This window comes from Myotis daubentonii, chromosome 10 (genome assembly GCF_963259705.1).
Source record: "Myotis daubentonii chromosome 10, mMyoDau2.1, whole genome shotgun sequence".
In the NCBI taxonomy this organism is placed as follows: domain Eukaryota; kingdom Metazoa; phylum Chordata; class Mammalia; order Chiroptera; family Vespertilionidae; genus Myotis; species Myotis daubentonii.
Genome location: NC_081849.1, coordinates 59,752,232 through 59,769,759, shown reverse-complemented (window position 1 = coordinate 59,769,759; position 17,528 = coordinate 59,752,232). Strand labels below are relative to the sequence as shown.

The following is a 17,528-nucleotide window of genomic DNA, read 5'->3' as shown; positions in this document are numbered from 1 at the left end:
TAGTTGTTGGGAGTTTCCACATTTATGATTGTGATGTCTTTGTATTAATTAGCCCATTGGTCTGTAACATATCATGCCAAAACTTAAAAGCTTGAGACAACATTTATTATCTCTCTGTTTCTGGGGGTCAAAAACGCAAGTGTAGCTTAGGTGGACCTTCTCTTGCAGTCAGATGTCGGCTAGATGGGCAGTCATCTCAGGGCTTGTCTGGTCAAAGACCTACTTCCAAACTCATGTGATGATTGGCAGGACTCAGTTCCTCATCCTGTTGTTGAACAGAGGGTGTCAATTCCTCATCAACTATTAGTCTGAGGCTGCCCTCAGTTCCTTGTCTGTGGGCCTTACAACATATCAACATGCTTTCTTAAAACACACAATTAGAGGCGGCAATAGAGAGGAGCTTAAGATGGTAGTCAGTCTTTTGTAACTTAGAGAGGTGAAATACATCACTTATACCAAAGTCAAGGGGAGGATGTTATTCAAGAATATGAATACCAGAAGGCAGGAATCATTGTGGTCAGAAGCTAACTACCACAATCTATTTGTTGAATTAAACCTTTTATCCTATTATGTCCATTTCTTTCTGTTTTGAAATATATTTTATCCTTTATTAATGTAGCCACTGTTTGCATAAAATAGTATTTCCTTCCATTTTTTAATTCTATCTGCATTTTTATTTAAAGTATATATCTTGTATTCAATATATAGTTGTTAGACTTTATAAGTTATTTAAAGAAAAATTCATACTTAAGGGATCTGTATTATAGCATTTGAAGGTACAATACAGAGTTGTCTTTACTCCAGATGTGGTTTAGCCCCACTACTTGTGTATGCCCTACCTGTGTTCTCCACTGAAGGCTGAGTGTTCAACAAGGACTTTTAACTCTGTTTATTTAAGTACTAGAGGCCCGGTGCACAAAATTCGTGCATGGGGGGGGCACAGCCTGGCCTGCACCCTCTCCAATCTGGGACCCCTCAGGGGATGACCGACTGCCTCTCACAATCCAGGACTGCTGGCTCCTAACCACTCGCCTGCCTGCCTGATCACCCCTAATCCCTCTGCCTGCCTGCCTGATTGCCCCTAACCACCTCTGCCTACCTGATCGCCCCTAATCACCTCTGCCTGCCTCCCTGACTGACTGCCCCTATCCACCTCTGCCTCACCCTGCACCTGGGATCCAGGATTCCCTCCTCCAGCCAGTCACAGGCACCTAGGACCTGGCCTTCCCTCCCTTTGGCTGGCCGCAGGCACCCAGGACCCGGGCCAGCTTCACCCAGGCCAGCTGCAGCTAGAGGGGATCGTGGATGGGTGCTTCGCACAGGCCACAGCTGCAGGCACCTGGGACCACGGGGCAGGTGGCTTGTCCCTCTCCTGGGCCGCAGCTGCAGGCACTGGTGTCTGGGACCTCAGGGTGGGCTGCTTGTCCCTCTCCTGGGCTGCAGCCCCAGCCACCAGCGCCCAAGACCGTGGGGCAGACTGCAGTTCCAGCCACTGGCACCTGGGATTGAGGTGCGGGTGGCTTGTCCCTCTCCTGGGTCGCAGCCTGGCTGGTCCCCATTCCTCTCTTGTGAGTTCATTTGTGCCTGGCTGGTCCCCATCCCTCTCTCGTGAGCTCATTTGTGCTTGGCTGGTCCCTATTCCTCTCTCGCAAGCTCATTTGTGCCTGGCTGGTCCCCATGCCTCTCTCCCCAGTGTTGAGTGTCTGAGCAGTTCTGGTGTGAGGGTATGAGGGTGTAAGGGTATGACAACCATTTGCATATTAACTCTTTATTATATAGCACTAGAGGCCCAGAGCATGAAAATTCATGCACTGGAGTGAGGGTCCCTCAGCCTGGCCTGCCCCCTCTCACAGTCTGGGAGCCTTCACGGGTGGGAGGCGACCTGGCGATCAGGGGAAGGTGACACCCCATAATACCTCTGCTGCTGCCACTGCCAGCAGCACAAGCCTTGGGCAGCCCTGGGCGGCTGGGCAGCCACCATCTGAGGCTTGCCTGCACCTTGGGTCGGCCCTGAGCAGCTGGGGAGCTGAGGGGACTGGGGGTCTCCAGAGGCAGGCATGCGGAGCACCTGCTGCCTCAGCGGCAAGGGAGTGGGTGCTACCACCTTGTGTCTGTGGGCACCGCCATCTTTGAGGTCAGGGCAGTCAATTAGCATATTCCCTCCTTATTGGCTGTGGGTGCCACCATCTTTGCAATGGAGTGAGGGCCAATTAGCATATTTTCTCTTTATTATATAGGATTATATAGGACAGTGGTCGGCAAACTGCGGCTCATGAGCCACATGTGGCTCTTTGGCCTCTTGAGTATGGCTCTTCCACAAAATGCCACGTGTGGGTGTGTATGTACAGTGCGATTGAAACTTCATGGCCCATGCACAGAAGTTGGTATTTTGTGGGAGAGCCACACTCAAGTGGCCAAAGAGCCGTATGTGGCTCGTGAGCCGCAGTTTGCCGACCACTGATATGGGATACTAGTATCTACACTGATAAAAGACAAAGATGCTAATTGACCGTACCTTTGCTATGCCCATCAGCTAATCAGAAGAGTATGCAAATTAACCCAACAAAGATGGCCATTAAATTTGCATACTGCAGGTGGGGCGGGACAGCGCCTGGGGCTGTGGGGCGGTCCGCAGCGCGATCTGCCACCTGCCCCGAAGCCATCCAGGCCTATCATCTGCAATCCAGCGTGGGATCTGGGCCTGCCATCTGCGACCCGGGGAGGCGGGGCAGGCACCACAGGGTTGGGCCTGCCATCTGCCACCCTGGGAGCGGACCTAAGCCAGCAGGTGGTTATCTCCCAAGGGATCCCAGATTGTGAGAGGGCACAGGTCGGGCTGAGGGACAACCCCCTGTGCACAAATTTTTGTACACCAGGCCTCTAGTTGTATATAGTAGGAGAGTAAATCCAATCCAAATTACTCCAGAATGGCCAGGAGTAGAAATATCCACATTCTTTATTAAATAACAGAAATAATTTTAAAATTATTTGATTTTTCTCCATGTTTAAAATTTATTAATAATAAAAATGGATATTTAGACATAAATGGAAAATTATAATACCAAGTACTCTACTTTCTCTTATTTTCATAAGTACTGATATTATTATTAGATAATAACTTCTAAACTACATTATTACTACAAGACAAAAAAGACAGAAGCTAAATTCAGATTTTGTTATCTCAGCTTCTTGATCTTTAATTAAGAAAATAAATCCTCGATATTTTGTTTTCTTTTTTTCCCCTTTTCGGTTGAATCACTTTATTAAAGCATAGATAAGTCTGTGGGTACAATCATTTTTTAAAAATATGTTTTATTGATGTTTTACAGAGAGGAAGGGAGAGAGATAGTTAGAAACATTGATGAGAGAGAAACATCGATCAGCTGCCTCCTGCACACTCCGTACTGGGGATGTGCCCGCAACCAAGGTACATGCCCTTGACTGGAATCGAACCTGGGACTCTCGAGTCCGCAGGCCGATGCTCTATCCACTGAGCCAAACCAGTCAGGGCGGGTACAATCATTTTTAACCACAGTGACAATCCTATATAATAAGAGAGGAATATGCTAATTAGTCATTATGCCCTGAGGCTTAATGACCAAGCTTGTCATGACCAGATCACAGATCAGCAGGAGGGTGGGCCAGTGAGGTACAAGTGGGCTGCGGAGAGCTACAGGAGTGGGCAGGGCAGCAAGCTATGGCAGGGAGGGGGGCTGAGGGAGCTACAGGAGGGCGGGGCAACAGATGGAGAGCTACAGGAGGGCAGCAGCGACCTACTGGCACATGGATTCATACACAGGGCTACTAGTCTAATCTAATAAAAAAGAAACATGCCAATTGACCGTACCTTCGCTACACCCCAAGCCATGCCCACCAGCCAATCAGCAACTGTATTAAAATTAACCCAACCAAGATGGAGGCTGGCAGCCACGGAGCTGGAGCAAGCAGGAGGCTTGGTTGCCCCAGCGATGGAGGAAGCCAAGCTTCCTGCCTGCCCTGACCAGCTGTAGCCTTCGCTCAAGGCAACAAAGTTTCAATTATAGAAGATAAATAAATCCCAGATACCTGCTTCCAGCTAGCCTCCACTGGGAGCTTGGGTGGCTGGGGGCCGTGGCCAGCCTGAAAACAGCCATCAGCCCCTCACCCAGGATGGCCACACCCTCATGGGGTGAGGGTTCCTGCTGGGGGGCTTGGCCAGCCTGCAAACAGCCATAAGCCCCTCACCCAGGCTTTCCAGGCACCCAGCAGGATCCCCCTCTCTGAAGGGGGTGTGGCCAATCTGAAAACGGCCCTCAGCCCCTCACCCAGGCTGGCCAGGCAACCCAGCGGGGACCCTCTCCTTGAAGGGGCTGTGGCAAGCCTGCAAACAGTCATCAGCCTCTCATCCAGGCTGGCCAAGCATTCCAGCAGGGACCCCCACCCTGAAGGGGGTGTGGCCAGTCTGAAAACAACCCTCAGCCCCTCACCCAAGCTGGCCAGGCACCCAAGTGGGACCCCCACCTGATCCGGGACACCCTTCAGGACAAACCAGCCAGACCCCACCTATATAATAAAAGGGTAATATGCAAATTGACCCTAATAGCAGAATGATTGGGAATGACTGGTCACTATGACACACACTGACCACCAGGGGCAGACCCACAATGCAGGAGCTGCCCCCTGGTGGTCAGTGCGCTCCCACAGGGGGGACCTCTGCTCAGCCACAAGCCAGGCTGATGGCTGCCAGCACAGTGGTGGTGGTGAGAGCCTCTCCCGCCTCCTCAGCAGCACTAAGGATGTCCAACTGCAGCTTAGGCCTGCTTCCTGCTGGCAAGTGGACATCCCCCAAGGGCTCCCGGGCTGTCAGAGGGATGTCTGACTGCCAGCTTAGGCCCAATCCCCCGGGGAGTGGGCCTAAGCCAGCAGGTGGTCATCCCCCGAGGGGTCCCAGACTGCGAGAGGGCACAGGCTGGGCTTAGGGACCTCCCTGAGTGCACAAATTTTTGTGCCTGGGCCTCTAGTAGTATTATAATATTAATATATTTGTAGCACTTATAAAAAGCTAAATGGTTTGTAACAATTTTGTGATTTTTCTTTTCCTTAATCTTCAATACTACTTCGGTCATTCAGTCCAGTGCTTATGGTCACCATACAAATTTAGTTTATAATAGCTTGAACACTAATTCAGATTTCAAAATTAATCAGTTTCAAATGTTGACCTTCTCAGTCACTAATCCTATATTAGTGATTGAATTATTTCACCAATTTGCTTCACTATATTAAGACAGGTGGTATTTGTTTATCAAATTTTAGATTTCCCTTTATTCATATGTTAAAATATCTATAAATTTTATTTGGATAAAATGGGTACAGAAGGATCTCAGAATTCTTAAATACTTATTGGCAGAATTTAGGTCCTTGAAGAGAGAAATTGTGAAGGATTTTATTCTGGTTAACTGCTATGTTTAATAAGAATTACTTTGAAGTTATCCACACATTTGTATTCATTGTGTCATATATAAGCCAGCAGGTGGCAAACTTGAGATTTTTTGTACTATTGCTCTTGTTGAAGATGCATTAAACAATGTGTCAATGAATCTCAAGAATAGCTCTTTCAGTGTACCATAGCATAAGAAAACTTAAAACCTCTAATTGTAGAGCCACTGGTATTTGGATAGCAGTGTACTTTTCTTGAGTTACTATTTTATCCTATAATTCTTTCTCCAACAGATAGTTTTGAGACAAGTATGATGCCAGTTTGAACCTATTTTTGCTGTGACTTCCATCATTAAGAGCTAAATTTAGCTGCTTTTGCATTTACTATAGGAGGGGGAATCTTTACATCGTTTAAGAGACCATGCAACATGTACTTTGTCTCCCAGAGCAGGCAATGTCATATTCTTTTGAAAGTTTTAACAACGTTGATCCTCATGTTTTTAAACACAAAACAGTAATTTCTTCTGTGGGTGATAGTTTTTTATTTTATCCCTATGAATATTTCCATTTTAGTGTCACTTATTGGTAGTAAGTAATACATGAAGATGAATTTAATTTCTTTCATGTACATTCGATTTTCAAAAGATTTACATTTTGTACCAATAATAAAGGATCAATCAAGATTGATTATATTGAAGCATATGACTAGACTTTGGGGTATTTAAGTAAATATATTCCCTCTATCACATTCAGAGACAAAAATTCAACCATAATACATGATTTGGTCATTTCTTTCTCTCTGTGAAATTCATCTATTGTTAATACTACCTCTATGTTCTCTACAAAATTCATTTCCCTTTATATGTTATATTTCTTTCTGTATGTCTGTGTTCTATTTTAATAATAAGTATAGCTTGTTATTCTCTTCCTAATGGGGAAGACAAAAGAAGAAGAAGAAGAACAGCAATGACTTAAGACAAAGCAAAGTTAGGTAGTGAGATGCTTCATGATTTCCACATATAAATTGGATCATTTAGATGACTTCTACAAGATTTAAATAAAAGAATATATGCTTCATTAAAGTCACAAACCACTTGAAGGATTCTAACAATTGACTGCTTGGTGGAATTAGTTGTTAAGAAGTAAAAAGTGAATCCACTTATTAGTCAACATCAATGTATTAGTTGTTCTCCAAATATCACAATAACTGAAGACGCTTTAAGGCCTAGTAACATAATTCTTCCATCCTTTCTATTTTATTTGTAAGGGAAGAAAACTCAGTTTTGTAAATGTGGAATATAAACATCACATAAGAAAAGTAAATTATAGTGTAAAATTGAATTACAATATGAAAGAAGCCCCGATGCATTCAAATGGAAGAGAACAGAAGCGGCTGCTTCTGCTAGAGATGGTATATAACTCAGCTTTCGTGTTCTCATCACTGGGGCTTTTAAAAAAGAAGCTCCAGAGAAAGGTGCCCGCACTGCACTGGTCTGCATGTATTCAGAGGTTAAGTTACCCTGGTCTTGCTAATGTGTCTAAATCAATCCTCCTTTCTACTATGTTCCTTCAGTCCATTTCCCACTGGGGCACCCACTTTTTGAGAAAGATGATCCACACCCCAAAACACCTTCTCATGCCTCCATTGTCCTAAGTCTCCTTGATGAAATACCATGATTTTCATGGGGGTAAGATCAGAGACATGAAAACAGGTTCCTGACTCAGCGATTTGCGGGCTTCTAGAGTCCCCGATGCATCAGACTACATCACAAAAATACCCAGGGGCAGGTGAGCCCCTGCCCACGTGCTTCTCAGAGGGCAGACAGTCAAACAGTTGTCTGTCATTTAGCCAGATATCTGTTTCTAGCAGCATCCTTTCCGATACAGTTAGTACTTAAATGTACACATCTCTCAAATTCCAGTGAGCACACAGGGTGCCCGCCCTGCTCCGTCAGGGAACCCATCCTAGAAGCGGTAGCGGTGCTCACAGGGGACAAGGACAGCAAGGGTCTGCGGGCCACATCCCCGCACTGTGGCCGGGGCCAATTGCATGTCCCTCACCCCCAGACAAGAAAGGTGACAGGGAGTGGACGCTCCTTAAATCTAGTTCTTCCAGAGAGAGGAGCTCCATGGTGAGGGTCCTGAGTCCTACTGAATTTAGGGGTCTGGCCTTTCTCCATCCCCTGTGCTCTCTCTTTGCCCACTGCACCCCCACTCTACCCTCCGTCAGCGACACTGAAGGAGCCCCACTGACGTATGCATCCCCTCCCATCCCATCTGGATAGAAGCCCAGATGGGAGCGAGTGGGGGAGATGCGGAGGTGGGGATCCCTCCTGTCGCTGAGTTTAGGGTCCCAGAACAAGACCAATTCAGGGCCAGCCAAGAGTATTGGTTCTAGAGACCCACCCACAGACCAAGCGTTTCCCTCCTGCATCAACCCCTTCACTCCCAATGAGGTCACTGCGATGAGAGACAAGCAGATCCAGAGCGAGGGGGAAGGAGAGGACGAGGAGGAGGGAGAAGCAGCCCAGACTGGGAAAGGCCATCAGACAAGGTCGCCTTTTCTGGCCGCACAGCCACTGCGAGGCACGTGGTGCTGAATCCCCTCCGCCCGCTCAGCCTGGGGAACCCGGGGCTGGCAGGAGCACTTGGTGTTACCGCGAAAACAAAGGCGAGCAGAGGGGCGGGCGGGCAAGGGAGAGAGAGAGGCTCCGAGCAGTTTGGCTCTGCATCTCCGGGAAGCAAGGCTCATCTCCTTGGCAAGGAAGGGAAGGGGAGCCGGGCCGTCTGGAGGCGAAGGAGGGAGCCGGCTTCCCTGCGGAGACCAGGACGCGGCAGAACTCTGGACAGCGCCTCGCCAGCGGCACTGGGAGCTTCCGGCTGCTCCTTTTTGGAAACCCTGCGACCTGTTTCCTCTCCCCTCCTGGACTCCAACCACGGATCCTTCCTTCTGCGATCCCTGTCCGAACGGCCCGGGAGTGGAGCGGCGGTCTTGCCTCTGGCCCGGTCAAGGAAGCGGGTCTCCGGTCCTGGACATCCAGTCCTTGTGGATAGTGCTCCGCCGGTGAAGAAGGAAAAGTTTTGGGGTCTGGTAGGGGGAGGAAGGGGGAGGGAGTAGTGGAAGAAAGAAGGCGGATGGTCGGTTTCCCACGCTGAGCTGGAAGGAATGATGACCGAGGAAGGATGTGCACCAGCGGCCAGATTATTGGGAGCCTCTTGGTGCTCTCCGTGCTGGAGATAGGGCTGGGGGTGTCCAGCGTGGCCGTGGGGGCGGTCAGCTTCAGCCTGGCCCTCCGACAGCACAAGCCGCAGCTCGGAGACTCGTCCCCGGTATGGAGCGGGGTGTGTGTACGTTGAGCCATTTCACTCTCTTTACCTCCGTAAGGTGATGGTCGTGTGCGTGCGTTAGTCGCCTCCTCCCCGGGGAAGGGAATCCTAAAGCTCCCGGGCTTGCATGTAGGTTCATGTTGGCGGGCTATGCCTCTTTACGCTGTCTTTTTATTTAGCCCAGCAATTGTTTTCTTTTTCCTTTTTTTTTTTCTTCCTTACCTTGGGCTCAAGACCAAATTAAATGCCTTTGTTTAAAGTTGGGGAGGGAGGCCTTGTCACCAGCTGAGTCTGCAGAAGACTGCCCAGTAGTGCTGATTCGGGGTCGCACCTGTCAGGGCAGATTGTTTCGTGGACAAGGGAAATCAAAATGAAGGTGTTACATCATTGTGGTGTGCCAGGAACAAGCAAGGGTAGACTTTGTGCATTTATGTCTGAGTACGCTAAAGGCAACGCCAGTCTGACAAAAAGAGAAATGTGGTGTGAGTAAAAGGAGCACTTTACCCCCACCCCCACCCCCACCCCCACCCCCAAAAAAGAAAACAAAACACAAAACACGGCTCTGAATTTCCCCATGCTAGCTTTCTGTACTTCATCTCTAACAACTCTCTCGCAAGTTCTAGGCAATAAGTTGAACAACAAATGGTGTGCATTTAACAGCATTCTAATTGGAGAATAACTTAGCTCAGAGAGTGCCTAAGGCTCAGAGAAAATGTCATCGTCTTCTCTAGGTCAGATGGCTGGCCCACAGGCTGCTTGTTGTTTGTTTACTTTGGGTGAGTCTCCAGGAGAGCCTTGGAGACCCACCCCTCCACCAAGAATCAATAAAGCAACTTAGCACTATTCCTAGTATGGGCCTAATTTTGAAAACCAACTTTTCTTCTCCTTTAATGTATAAAGCTGCTCTATTCTTTGGGGTCTCTAGCTCCATCTTACTTTAGATAATTTATGGGATGTGATTCTACCCCTGATAATCCATGGGCATAATTAACAATCATGGCTTAGTTACTTGTGCTTTAAGTTACTGATCATTTATGAGTTCAAATAAGTTTTTCCAAAGTAATTCATTTTTTTGAGGGAAATGCTAGCATTCTTAAAATTCTAGCATTCTTGAAGCATTCTGATTTAGAAACTTTGTTTTAATATTGTAATTTTTCAAAGTGAAGTGAATGTTTTTAAATTGCAGGAGTTAAAAGAAGAATGGTGTTCAATCTAACGGTGAATTCTTCCAAGAATCCTTGGTCTAAATTCAATAATAACTTACTACCAACCTCTGAATAATTACCTTTTTCTTTATGATACAAGTTTATCAATGCATATTTTAAGTTTAAGTATGAAAGTCTAAAGGCAAATCTTAAATCTGACATTATGTCTTATATGTAGTAGTGATTATTTTGAGAGTTGCAGTTATTATAATTAACAGAAATAGTCATACTCTAAAACTTCTATCAGACAATTGTCAAAATGAAATGCAATGTCAATATTTAAAGCAAGAGGAAGAAAATGTGATCTTTTGATGGCTTAAGAGGGAGAAGCCTCAACTACTTTTCAAATCACTTCCCCTTTGACATGTAAGAGATTGAGTGAACAAACTTAAGTTGTCTCTAAATAGTATTGAAGTATCCTGTTTGTATTTAAGAATTAAAAAATAGTTAGATTTACTTGACATCATGTAAGAAAAATAATTAAATGATTTATATCCCTCTTCCCAAACTATTTCCTGTTACCTAGATGAGTTGATATATGTGTATATACAGAAAATGAAAATTTGAATCAGATTAGTGAAAAGCAAATAAAACAGTTATATATATAGTCATTATCATAAAAATTATTTCCATGTTAACTGGTTCTTTAGAGTAGCCAAAATTCACCTATGATCCTAGAACAATAGTTTTGAATTCTATTCTCTGATTCAGTAAAAACATTTAAAAACTACATGTGATTGAATGAATGGATTTGAAACTAGAATGCCCAGTTGGTCACTTTTATGAACTCAAGTTAAAAAAGCAAATTTGTGAAGGAATCAATAGCAAGTTGTCATCGTTGTTTATCAAATTATAGACTTGCTAAATTGATTTTCTAAATTATTTTTCAGAGGTCATTTCTGATACAGCCTGAATTATCTCTTCATTCTGCCAATGATGAATTCATATAACCAACATTTACAGAGGGATTGCCATGTGCAAGGCATTTTACTATATAACACAAAGACTATTGAGATGAATCAGAATGCCTAGTAAAGGAAACATGATGGACAGATACATCACTAACTTTATCAGTAACACATTAGAGTTTGGCCTCAGAGAGATGCAGGAGCACGTAAAGGGAAGAGAGGTGGGGACGGCCAATGAAACATCCATAGGAGAATGATTATTTTTCTCTTGATCTTACAACTTTACTGGGAATTATGTATCACAGTGTTGAGTAATGTAGCACAGTGTGAAAGCTGGCGTCTACCTGGGTACAGATCCCAGATCTGCCATTTACTATCTGGTTGACTAGCCAAAGCTTCCTCAGACATTGTAAAATCGTGTTGTGAGGAGGCACAAATGAAATAAGGCTCTTAGTAAAAAGCACAGCATGTAGTAAGCACTGAATAGATGTGAGCAGCTAATACCGGGTGCACAGACTGGCAGAGAAGAGCATGAGGAAGGAGAACCTTTCAGGCAGCATGACTGAAGGCAAAACCCTGGGACGGGGTGGGTTATGTCCCAGGAAGAACAGGCTCTGCTATTTTTCTGGGTCGTAGGTTTGTGAGGGAGAGATAGGATTGGGAAGAGTGGTTGGGGCCAGATCATGGGAGGTTGTTCGCCAGTTCACGGCAATGAATTTATTTCTTAATATTTTAAAAATAATAATAATAATAATAATAGCAATTCTTACTTTCTAAAAAGACTCCAGGGAGATGCAAAGGAAAACTAGACAAACTTATGAATCTCTCTGGTTTTTATGAATTAAAAGGCTGTATTATTTATGAGCACAGGATGATATTTTATAATAACCTGTCAGGATAACCATAGTCTATAATCAGAGTGTGTTTTGATTGGTGCCATGAAGTTTTTTCACACATTCATATCATTATTACAAGACTTCTGACTTAAGTTTTGGAAGTCAATGAAAATAAAAACTGTACTATGAAAAGATTGCTTCTTATATAGAGAACCCAACATCATAAGCTTTTTGTCTAGGTCAAATGCACTAAGAATCCGGATACCTATTTTGATTATATGCCCCTAAAATGTTAAATAAATAAAAAAAATATGGCTTAAAAATAAAGTAGTACCAAGATAAAGGACTTACTAGTAAAATCAATGAAACTGATATTTATACAGACTATTTTCAGTCACTATTTTATAATCAGGCAAAGGGTGCATCTGTGATCAGTTTAAAAGATGTGGGCATTTGGAAGGGAAAAAAATCATTTAGACTTAGAGAAAGAAATGCCTTTGTAGTATGTTGCTTCTTCTTGATTCTTTTTTTATAGCTGATATACAGTCACCTCATTAAAAGCATAAAAGAAGACATAACTGTCAGATAACAATGAACCATTGAGTAAACTGCTTTGGAAAAGACGTTGTCATGTGAAATAGAATTGATGTGTAAGATATATTAGTGGGGCATTGAATAGATAAGGCTATGTGTCCACACTGTTGTGTGATAGATACTTTTCTCAGTCTCCAGGGCATTATCTATGATGGGAGTGGACTGTATTTACTAGGACACAGATTCATGGGTCCGAGAGAATTTTATTTTGTTGCTCTAGGTTGACAGTTGGAAATCTAGAGATTCAGAGGGCCGTGCCCAGAACAACCTGTCAAGATTCTGAGTTGTAGTTGATACATCCCCTGGTAAATTCCATTGTGTATATTTGATGATCATTCTAGAAACTAAGTCTATTAAAAGAACTTTCTAAACCCTGTTCACCCCACATATAAACATAGTCTTTTATAACATCCAAAATTTTTTATCTACGTCATATAAAGTTTGAGTACTTTTTATTGCTTATTTTTCTGGAGCGTACTTGCTTTGTGTATCATAACTTTATCTGCTTAATAAATCTGATAATTTAGGTGAGTGAAATATATAACATAACCAAGGCACATACCTGTTGTGTAGATTCCCGATTCACCATGGCAACAACTCAACCAATTTTAAGATTGTGATAAAATTTATCTACTATACATTCTGATCCATACCATAGCAATACAGATGATGTGCCATATATGAATTATAGATGCTTCAAAGTCTTATTTTTAATATTTAAATCTTCCCAATTCATTTAAGGGGGGAAAAAATGACAATCAAGTGAAAGAAATCCCTCAGTTACTTCAAATGTACAAAATTTGAAGCTAGTGTGTCTCTGACCAGATAATATATCATCATTTGCCAGAGTCAAAATATATATAAAAGCACTATCCCATCCTAAGAAAAAGTTACAATTGTATATTTATACTTTGTTTTAAATTAATTTTAACTATGCAAGTAATAAATTCTCATTTCAAAGGATTATAAAGAATTAAAACTGAAGTTCTTTCTCCTATCATATTATATAAACTAGCCACACTTGTAAATTTAATGTATAATCTCATAGATATTTCTCTATGCATAAATAATATTGTTTGAACATATGGACCAATTTGCTCAATTTTCTGGATATAATAAAGCCTATTTATAAACTGTAGAGCTAAGGTAAAGAATCTTTCTCATCTGTTATACACTCTTCTTCTCAAGTACTACTTGTTATCTACTGGGGTTAGGTTAGGGAAATTAGATAATAGGCAATTAAATAAGTTAGCCAAGCCAAACTACTAGGAAGTGTGGTTATTATTCAAGGAACCTCAGTCACCTTCAGTCCTCTACTTGTTGACAATGTGTTTAATACAAACAATCTAAATAAAGCCAGTCTTTCATGTGGATGGTTTTGCGTAAAATGTTCAACTGGCTCTCTGCATTGACTTAATTATTAGTCAGATTATCCATTATGTGCTTTGAATATGGCCAAGCAATTTCACTTTTTGTACATTTACTTTGCCCTGAGATAATACTTAATTTGATTGGTAGGTAAGACCAATCAAGAAAGGTGACAGGGAGTGGACCAGACATCCCAGCTCAAGTGCTTGTTTTGAAAATTCAGTAAAAACTAGAATACACCCACCAAAGGAGAAAAAAAAAATCTAGGTTATGTTCAAATAATGTTGGATCATTCAGTTCTGAGGTGAGCAAACTTTTATTTTACTACTGCAGCAAGCTAACCAATGGCTGATTCCATGAGGAATGAGGCTCCCTCCTCCCTCCCGTCTGGGTCCTGGGTACAGGTGAACCAGATTCGGGACTGTCAGGGCCCCGGCAGCAAGGCCTGGGTCAGTGCACATCATAGCTACCGGCTGGTCATCTGGTTGTTCTGGTAGTTAGGTCGTAATGGTCTCTTAGGCTTTTATATATATACTAGAAGCCCGTTGCATGGAGATTCACGCAATAGGCCTTCCTTCCCCTAGCTGCTGGCACCAGTTTTCCTCCGGCACCTGGGACCCAGGCCTTTGGTCCGGCCGCAGCATAGAAGCCAAGCCTTGAGGTTAGGCTTTTCCCCTCCAGCCACAGTGAGGCTTGGCTTCTCCGCTGCAGCTGCAGTGGAGAAGCCAAGCCTCTTCAGTCTTCAGTCTTCAGTCTTCAGTCTTCAGTCTTCATTCTGGCTGGAGCCTTCAGTCTTCACTCTGCGCCTGCATATGCAAATTAACTGCCATCTTCATTGGGTTTATTTGCATAGTCACTCTGATTGGCTGGTGGGTGTAGCAGAGTGACACCAACTTGCATGTTTCTCTTTTATGAATATATATATATATATAAATACATATATATATATATATATATATATATATATATATATTCAAAATTGTTCAAAATACTTCATTTTCTTAGTAATTTAGTCAAATTGCCAGATGGTCACTCTGCAGATAGATCTGTATTTCAACACACCAAATATACAATGCCAGAATAATTAGATGATAGTATATAAAATCTCTGATTGATCATCTTTCTGGGAGAAAGAGAGAGACAGACAGGGAGAAGAAACTATGTGACTACTTCAATCTGTGATGTTCGAAACCACACAGTCCTCATGCATACAGATCTAATGTACAAACACTTTATTCAAATTGAATGATAGTTTGGATTCATGCATCTCTCTCAGTGTCACTGTGGCACTGGGTAATTTCTGTGTCTTCACTAAGTCAAGGAGAGCAATACCAGCATGATTTCATGGGCTGCTGTGAAGTTGCAGTGAAGCTGAGGCAATGCTTACAAAGCTGGCAGGACCACGCTGGCACAGAGCAAGGGAGCATTAGCTGCTCTTTTTGTCTCCTGTCCTCATGTGATCCATGAGTGTCTGGAACCCACAGCACACAAGTGGGGCACTGCTTCTCAACATTTCTCCAAGCCTCTGAATCAACTCTCGTTTGACTCATCCTTTTTTTTCATGTATAGTATTTGTCTAGTTAGCTTTTGATTTAATTCAGGTAAATACATTAGCAACTTCAAAAATGTACCAAAATATCTACATCAGATAAAACTGAAAGGACAAATAGCTGCTTTCTTTTGGAAGTGGAGAGGGTGATAGAAACTCTATCATAAAAACATTCAGTAATTGGATAAATGAGCCAATTATCTAAGTTAGGCAACTCCAACTTGGGGATATCATAACTACTATTTATTTCATAAAACAAAGTCCTCAAAAAACATATAACACTGTGTACATCTTGTCATAATGTTAAAATAAATGTACAAATTAATACTTATAATAACTATACCTAATATCTTAGAGCAGGGGTCCTCAAACTTTTTAAACAGGGGGCCAGTTCACTGTCCCTCAGACCGTTGGAGGGCCGGACTATAATTTAAAAAAAAAAAAAAAACTATGAGCAAATTCCTATGCATACTGCACATATCTTATTTTGAAGTAAAAAAACAAAGCGGGAACAAATACAATATTTGTATTTGCATGTGGCCCACGGGCCATAGTTTGAGGACCCTTGTCTTAGAGGCTTGTATAGTTTTGCTTAAACTACCCATGTAGCTTTTGAAGCATTGTCTACTATAGGTTGTATTATTAACTGGTATATCAATGAAGTATCTACATTTCAATAATGATTCTTATAATGTTAATTAGTGTCCATGATCTTTAGCTCTGGTATTAGACTCCTGAGAAGCAATTTTAAGTTCCATTTGTCCATTAAATATTGGACAAAATTATGTGGTCAAAGCTAAAAGAAAATATTAGTGATTAAGTAGATCACCTTGGGAAACAGGGTGGCTTGAGCTATTTATCCTGTAGAAATAATAGCAGGCAGTATTTATTAGTAGTTAACTATGATTCAGATGCTTTCATATACATTATTATTTCTAATCTTACCCACTTTGTGAAGAAGCTAGTTTTTATGAAGTTTGGGTAGAAAAAAGAAATTATCTAGTGCCCACTGTTATTTAATCAGCTAAATTAGTATTTAAAGCCTGGCAGTCTTATTTCAAAATATGTACTTTTTCTGTGGCATTGTGTGGAAATTTTTAAGGAAAAGTCATTCGCTGAGGCCTGGAAAATGTAGCTATTATTCTCATTATTTCCTCCCACTCCTGAGTATCTGAGTCAGGCAGGATGGCATAAAGGCCAGGTCTTGATCAGTGTTTGTATCCATTTTCCAGAAGAGAATGGCATAGTCAACTGACCAACAAACTCAAACCCCTGTTCTTAGAAAAGAGTGAGATATTCAACTAAGTTGTTCCTACCTTTGAAGCTTAAGCTTTAGCTTTAAAAATAAGACTAACGTATACATCTCAACTAATTGTTAAATATTATGAGGGCAAGTCAGGAAGACACAAAACAACATATTTTTTAAAAAATATGTTTTATTGATTTTTCACAGAGAGGAAGGGAAGGGGATAGAGAGTTAGAAATATCGATCAGCTGCCTCTTGCATACCACTGACTGGGGATGTGCCCGCAACTAAGGTACATGCCCTTGGCCGGAATCGAACCCGTGACCCTTCAGCCCACACGGCGACGCTCTATCCACTTAGCCAAACCGGTCAGGGCCAAAACAACATATTTAAACATAGTTCATTCAAAATGAGAGGTTATCAGTGGCGGTCAAAGATGACTCCCTCATGCAGGGAGAACTTTTTCCAGGCATTGGAGATAGGGAAGGTTTCCAGTGGGCAGAGGAGATAAGATGCACTAAGATTGCTATCACCATGTGTAAGATCATGGAAGGGACAACAAAATAGTTTGTGGGGAATTGAGGAGACGGGACTTGTTAGGGCAAAGCCATGTTTATATAAAAACTGGTGAGTAAAGTTCTACTTCATTTAAATAGAATGGGACCAGCTTTAAAAGTATCCAGAAAGCCCTAGCCGGTTTAGCTCAGTGGATACAGCATCAGCCTGCAGACTGAAGTGTCCAGAGTTCGATTCCAGTCAGGGGCATGTGCCTCGGTTTCCGGCTCCAGCCCTGGTTGGGGTGCGTGTGGGAGGTAACCAATCTACGCGTCTCTCTCACATCGATGTTCTCTCTTTCTGTTTCTCCCCCTCCTTTCCACTCTCTCTAAAAACATCAATGGAAAAAATCCTCCTATGAGGATTAACAACAACAACAAAAAAGTATGCTCTTGATTCTCCACTAAGCTTGGTGAGCTCTGCTGGGTAAAACTTGGTAATCATGAGGGGAAGGCAGTTAAGCCAGGCACTGCTGCTCAGTTTTAAGGCAAAACACCAGCCTTTGTTTCCAAGATGTGTATCCTG

At 42.8% G+C, this 17,528-nt stretch overlaps 1 protein-coding gene across 4 annotated transcripts in view; it reads left to right on the top strand.

Annotated features, from left to right (window-relative positions):
- The first annotated feature begins 7,735 nt into the window (after positions 1-7,735).
- TMEM196 (transmembrane protein 196) overlaps positions 7,736-17,528 on the top strand; it is a 48,136-nt gene continuing 38,343 nt past the window's right edge. For 2 of the 4 annotated variants that reach the window (XM_059712500.1, XM_059712498.1), the window contains exon 1: positions 7,736-8,745. In XM_059712500.1, the coding sequence (XP_059568483.1) occupies positions 8,599-8,745 (147 nt within the window). In that variant the 5' untranslated portion in view covers positions 7,736-8,598. Of the gene's footprint in view, positions 8,764-17,528 lie in introns of all 4 variants that reach the window. The other 2 variants (XM_059712499.1, XM_059712497.1) reach the window with 1 other exon arrangement.